The sequence below is a fragment of the Coptis chinensis genome, chromosome 1, assembly GCF_015680905.1.
Source record: "Coptis chinensis isolate HL-2020 chromosome 1, ASM1568090v1, whole genome shotgun sequence".
Lineage (NCBI taxonomy): Eukaryota > Viridiplantae > Streptophyta > Magnoliopsida > Ranunculales > Ranunculaceae > Coptis > Coptis chinensis.
In genome coordinates this window covers 14216534-14223806 of record NC_141456.1, presented here as the reverse complement: position 1 = coordinate 14223806, position 7273 = coordinate 14216534, and the positions used below count along the sequence as shown (strand labels likewise).

Genomic DNA, 7273 nt, shown 5'->3' with positions numbered 1-7273 from the left:
TCTATCCCTCGTGATATCTTCAATCGCCCATGCAAATATGTCGAGATTCTCTCACAATAATTGTACCAAAATTTTCCATTCCTCCGGCAAGTTCGATCCAACCGGTAAACTTCTCTTCCTCTCCCACCCCCGTGTTCACGATCTCAATCTCATCCGAGTTTTCGGTCCCCTCGAGGAGACTTCGTAACCTTCTTCACCAAGTCCGCCCCTCAGTAATTGCTACGCTTCTCCTTTCTCGCGTATGTCGGTTTTTCCCCTCTTGTTCCCCGGACCATATTTTTAATCTTGTCACGATATATATATTCTACGCTTAATTTGATCCCCCTTTATTTCAGACATCCCCTTCGAAGCGGATGATCATTTGATAATAGGTCGACAGAATGGCCTTCATTTCATGAATCCATCTTCTCCCTAGAATGGCATTATATTGGGACCCAGTATCTACCACCATAAACCTGGTGAATACCGTTGTCGGACCTGCTGTTACTGGTAACGTTAACTCCCCCATAGGCTCTGTCATGCTACCATTGAAGCCACACAAATTGGTCTGAGGAACCTTTAACTGATCTCTATCTATCTTCATCTCTTCCATGGCCCCTTTAAATAACAGATCTACCGAACTTCCACAGTCTATCAACACCCGCTTCACTAGATAATTACCTATTGCTATGGTAATCACCAAAGCATCCTTATGCGGCGAAATCACTGATTCCAAGTCTTTCGGTGTGAACATTATGTTTCCTTCGCCCATCGCGGTTCCCACTACTAACATCGGAGTGCTTGCCACCTCGTTTACCTGCTGTAAGCTCGCTGTCTTTCTTATCTTGTCTTGGTGGGCATTTCTTCCGAGTGTCTCTCCACTGTAAATGACATTTATTGTTCCCAAGATCCTAGCAGGAGCCTGCACTCTATCCGCATGACGAACCTCCGCTACAAATTCTCTGAGCATCCCCTTCTCAATCATTCTTTCCACCAGCCACTTCAAAGCATAACATTCGTTAGTGGCATGGTTCCTAATCTGATGATAGGCACAAAAAGGTTTCCCCTCTATCTCTCCAGGTGTATTCCGCGGTCCTTCATAATGCTGCAACCCCTTGATGAGTGGCAAGATTTCCTCTAATGGCATGTTAAGAGGTGTCTGTTCTATCTCATGGTATGGCTTTCTTTCGCGAATATCTCTCCTTTTCCGATCTCCAGTTCTTTCGGGTCCACGATTTTCCCCTCTGTAGGATCCCCCATCTCTCTCTTCTCTCTTGCCCATATCTCTTCGATCATCCTTATCCACCGCCTGCACTGCCTTCCCACATCTATTTTGTTCCCTCGCATTTCTCTACATTATGTCCTCGTACCGAATATATTTTTCTACCTTTGGGTACAGAGCGTGTAGAGTGGTGATTTGGATTTTGGACACCGACTCGTGGACCCTAGTCCCCTGCCTCAAGCCGTGCTGAAATACAATGACCGATGTATGCTCATCCAGATTCTCCACCCTTAGGGTCTCTTCTTTGAATCTACACAGAAATTCCCTTAACGATTCCGCTGACCTCTGTTTGATGTTGAATAAGGCCGCGATATCCACTACCCTCCTTTTCTGGTGGATGAAATGGTCCACAAAGGCACGCTCTAGCTCTTCAAATCTACTGATGCTCCGCGAAGATAAGCGGTAGTACCAATCCGAGGCTCCCCCCTTAAGGCTAGCAGGGAACATCATGCAGCGCAGTCCATCATACTTACTTTCCTGCCACAATGGCATCTGTTGTCTAAAGTGATGCAAATGATCAGTTGGGTCACCCTTCCCATCATACCTTTCAAATCTTGGCTGACTGAATCTCTTAGGTACCTCCGAATTCCAGATCGAATCCGCCAGTGGATTCTTATTGAGGTTAGCAACCACCTTTTGAGCGACACTTTGGTTTACTTTTTCAACCGCACGGTTCACTTCTCTGTCTTTTCTCAATCATTGCCCTGTACTACCTCTCCAAGTGATGCCCTCTCTTGGATCTACTCCCCCCGCGGTATTCCTCATTTTCCCTTTCCATTTCACTGCCCCGTTGATCCCCACGTTCCATGTCCTCCTCTGCGGTGTCTCTTTCCTTTCTCAACTCGGCGTTCTCGTTCCTCAACCTAACTATTTCTTCTTGCATAAGTCTGGCCACCACTGATTATTTCACCAAGTTGGTGGAGGGAGTGGCACTACAACAAGTCAAAGATGAGAATGTGAAGAAGTTCCTTTGGGAGAACATCATATGCAGATTCGGATTGCCATATACAATCATTGCAGATAATGGAACACAATTTCTGGGGGAAAGGTGCCAAATTCCTTCAAGCCTACAAAGTGAAACAAGGGTTCTCGGCGCCATACAATCCGGAGGGGAATGGTCAAGCAGAAGCATCAAACAAAATCATCATGGACAATTTAAAGAGAAAGTTGGAGGACAGAAAGGGAGCGTGGGCTGATGAATTGAATCATGTTTTATGGGCTTATCGCATTCACACGCTAAACCTCCACGAATGAATCACCATTCGCAATGGCATACCAAGTAAGCAGAGGTCATTGTACAAATGTGGAAATGATAGAGAAAACGACAAGAACCAGGGCCGTGGAAATGGGTCTAAATGAGAAGATATTAGCTATTGAGTTGAATGTAATTGAGGAAAAAAGAGATATAGCTCGCATGCGACTGGAGGAGTACTATCGAAGGCTACAAAGACAGTATGATAGACGAGTAAAGCCGTGTGCATTCATGATTGGAGATTTGGTGCTGCGAAGGGTTACCCCAGCCACTAAGAAGGAGAATGACGGCAAACTAGGACCCAACTGGGAAGGACCGTATGTTGTGACAGAGAAGGGAATTTCTGGCACCTACAAGATTGAGACGCCAGCAGGGACAACGATTGAGAAACAATGGAATATAAGAATGCTAAAGAAATTCCATGAAAGAAGCAGTGTTTAGCTTTCCGATGGGACAAGATTTTTTTTTGTATATATAGAGCAATTAGAAATTGTATTGTGTGTGGAATTCTAAGTCAATGAAATAAAGAATGCATTTCTTGCGCCATAGCATGAATACTGGTTGATCAAAGACAGCGGGGGGGGGGATGAGCCCTTCGCGGATGCAATGTCCGAATCAAACTAGGGGCAAAATGAGCTGCCCCCATCAGGCTTCACAGTCGTTCAAAGAGAGCGGGGGAGACGAGCCCTTCACGGACTTCACGTCCGAATCAATCAAGGGGCAAAATGAGCTGCCCCACATTAGGCTTCAAAGCCGTGCAAAGACAGTAGGGGGGATGAGCCCTTCACGGACGCAGCGTCCGAATCAAACTGAGGGCAAAATGAGCTGCCCCCATCAGGCTTCACAGCCGTTCAAAGAGAGCGGGGGGGGGGATGAGCCTTTCGCGGACTTCACGTCCGAATCAATCAAGAGGCAAAATGAGCTGCCCCACATTAGGCTTCACAGCCGTTCAAAGACAGCGGGGAGGAGCCCTTCGCAAACGCAGCGTCCGAATCAAACTGGGGGCAAAATGAGCTGCCCCCATCAGGCTTCACAGCCGTTCAAAGAAAACCGGGGGGACGAGCCCGAGCCCTTCGCGGACTTCACGTCCGAATCAAACTGGGGGCAAAATGAGCTACCCCCATCAGGCTTCACAGCTGTTCAAAGAGAGCGGGGGGGGGGGGGAGGATGATCCCTTCGCGGACTACACGTCCGAATCAAACTTGGGGCAAACCGAAATACTGCCCCATTAGCTTTTCACAAATTGATCAAAGACAATGGGGATGAGCCTTCGCGGACTGGATGTCCAAATCAATTATGAAGCAAAATTAGGTAAGACAGAAACAAACTCCAACGCTAAAGATGGATATCAAAAGTACATTCAATGGGAATTAGATTTGCTAACAAGGAACTCGGGAATGCAAAACAACTGACATTAAAAACCTGCTCAGCATACCCAGAAAACCAGGCAAAGGATATAATACAAAAAGTGCAATAAGTCAAAGTATAGGGATTACAAAAACACAAGTTTCACTTAGACAAAGACATAAATTCCAATGAGTTACTGCTGCCCATCGGTCGCATCCTTCAGAGTGGACGCCAAATCCCCTTCACTAGAGGAAGGAGGATCGTTATCCAAGTCAATAGGAGAGGCAACCACACTGGATGTGGGTAGAGGCATCACTTTAGTAGCAGCATCAGTGGGGGAAGTGACCGGGGAGGGAGCAGGCAAGGGAACAGAGGTTGGAATATCCGCTACTGGAAGGGGAACGGGAAGAAAACGGCTAGACACAGTGAGATTTTTGAGCTGTTGTTTAAGTTCTTGGCTAATCTTCTTCTCGGCTAGACTACGAAAACGTTCTGCAGCCTCCGTCACGGCCTTGTCTACAGCGGCTTGAGTGGCTATCTTACCCGTCGCTTTTTGGCCCTCAAGTTTGGATGTCACACCAGCCACATAGTCGCGATGCTTGTCTTCAGCTAGCTGGAGCGCCTTTTGAGCCTTCACGGCTATAATTCAAGATCGTCCACGATCCTTCTCCAACTTACGATTTAGCCTTCCAGCCATCAGGGCCTTCAATCTCTTGCTTCACGGTCTCCAATGATTCCAGCGTGTTGGTTAAGCCGCGCACCACATAGCCAATGTCCAAACTCAGCTGAAAAGAATGATTGGTTACCAAACTATCCAAATGAAAAGATAGGTAACAAGGGGAAAAATGTAAACCTTTTCCTAGCCGTGGTAGATGGATGCTCTATGCGAAGTGAACGTTCCAAAGTCTCCATATGCTTGATTTTTGGGAAGATGCGAGCTGAAGAAAAGAGAGGCCGCAAAAGCGGTGTTTTCTAGGGCCGAGTCACGAGTTGTTATATCCCAATCCCTGGCCCTGAATTGAGGGCGCCATATGTCAATGGCACCAGATGGCAAAGGCCCCGGATAAGGTAAGGGTCTTTACCAGATCTAGAGCAATAGGCGTGGACGGTACATATACGGTTTCAGTGAATGTCGGAGCAGCGGTCCTAGCCTTTTTGGCTGGGGGACTCTTGGACGCAACTTCGGTGGCCTCCTCCCCGTCCAAGTCACTTTCCCAAAGTTTGAGCTTATTAGTGGCCATGGCAGCTTCAGTTACAGTGGATGAGGGTTGAGTAAAGTCGTCTTCCCAATCCGCCACGGCAGAGTAGGAAGAGGGGGCGGTATTAGGAGTAGCGGTATGAGATTGAGTGGCAACTCGTTGGGCAACGACTTTGGAGTGGTATATCTTGTTGGTGTACTTGAAGGACTTGAAGGCCCTTCTTTTAGGGCGAGGGGAGGATTTGGGAAGTCTTTCTTTGGGTGGTGCTGGGTGGTAGAGCGGACCTTGATATTTACCAATGCTTTTCAACAAAGGATCACGGAGAAGAAGGTTGCCCTTTTTTGGATCTATACCAAGAACTTCACACTGGGCACTTCCCAAATCACGGAGCCTTTGGAAAATTGCTGATGAGACGCCGGTGTAAATTTTAGATCGCGAATCAGGGCTCCAACCTGTGTCACAGAAGAAAGACAAGTTAAAAGCAAGTTAGGAAGGGCAATCGCAAAACCAAAAGATGTTACGTACCACTAGAAAGGAAACTGAGATGCCTTAGAGAAACTTCAGATGAAAGATCCGCGGATAGAAAACTACCGGACACATATAACGGATAATAATGCCATATTTTGTCAGAGGTAGTAATATGGAGGACAAAGGACTTCTTCTGTGGACTGGTACAAAAGGATTGATATCCTACACTACCAAATTTGGTGCTTTTCTTTATATAATAATGAGCTATTATGTCGCAGAGTTGGATTTTTGGGTGAATTGGTTTCGTTGTAGTGATTCGCGGCGTATAGGATGCTCCAAAAGTTACCAATGCCTTGGCATGGGGGGATGTTGAAGTGGTTACATACCTCGACATCCAGAGGAGTTAAGGGAAACCACAAGCCTACGGCTATATGACCTACGGTAGCGATGAGACAACCGGGCCGCGGTGTAACAAGATGTGGGAAATGGGTGACGCCAGGCACGTGCTCAAGGATCACATCGGCTGGGATGCCGTAAGCAGTTTTAACGGCATCTAAGTTGGGTCTACAGCGATATGAAGGGGAGGAAGAGTGGCTTTCCTTCCTGAAATGGAAGGTTCCGCGGCAGGGCTAGAAGTGTCAGAAGCCGTTGACTCAGATCGTTCCGTGGTATGACCGCTAGATCTGGAGGTGGAGGACGCCAATCCATCGGATCGAGTACCTGAGGTACTCACAGATTCGGATTCCGACATAATAGAATCAAACAAATTGGAGAGCCCCAACTGAGGTAACAAGGGGGAAAATAAACCACGAAGGGAAATGAAGGAACAGTAACACGAATAAGAGTAATCGGGTACAAAGAACAGGAACAAAAGGGATGAAGACAAACTTGAGGTAATAAGCAGCAAAGAGCAACGAAAACGAAGAACAGTGAGGAAAACTCGAACCTTGAGCGACCAAAGATCCATCGGAAACGAAGAACAGTGAGAAGGATGGAGCAGAGTGAGAAAAGTGAGAGGGTTTAGATACAAAAGTGGGGTTTTGAAGAAAGAGAGATTTTTGAGCGGGATACTGCGGCGGGGGTAAAACGTAATATCATAAGAAAAAAAAAAATTCCAGGAAGGAAAAAGACACGTGGGTCCTCGAAAATCGAAAAGGCAGGTTCAATGCGCGTGCGCCGAAAAGACAGGTTCCATACACGTGCCCCTTGGACACGTCTATGATGGCGCACATGCAAAGGAGGTATGTGCCAGAGATGGAATATTTGGAGGGGGAGGTTTGGGTGGATTCTCGGAACCGTAAACGGTCTGCGGACCATAAATGATACCACGGAATGTCAACGAGACCGAGAGGGGCATCTGTATAGGACCTATTGATGACATGTGGAGTCATAGGTAGCAAAGGGGTTGTACGCAGAGTTGCGAAGAGGAGACATGATGCAGTGGATCAGGTCCGCGGTAACCTAACTGCCGAGAACTGCCATATAGGGAGTGGGACAGGTGGAGAGCTGAAGGGCGCATGATGGAGAGGAGATGAACGAACCTGATGAGAAGAGAAGTTAGGAAAAAAGATACAGTATATAAAGAATAGGAGAGAAAAAAGAAGAGAGGAAAAAGAAAAAAGAGAGATCCATTAGGTTGTAATTTTTTGAGTATACACTATATACTAAGGAATATGTTCACAACACCAAGTAATTGCAAAATGGGTTTCAGAAGTTGTGAAATCGAAACTTAGGGACAATATTGAT

General features: G+C 46.7%; 1 protein-coding gene across 1 annotated transcript; it reads right to left on the bottom strand.

Moving 5' to 3' along the window:
• Positions 1 to 331: 331 nt before the first annotated feature.
• Positions 332 to 1261, bottom strand: LOC147522359 (uncharacterized). The gene has a single exon (XM_086567591.1). The coding sequence runs from the start codon at positions 1259 to 1261 to the stop codon at positions 332 to 334; it is 930 nt and encodes a 309-aa protein (XP_086423717.1).
• Positions 1262 to 7273: the final 6012 nt, after the last annotated feature.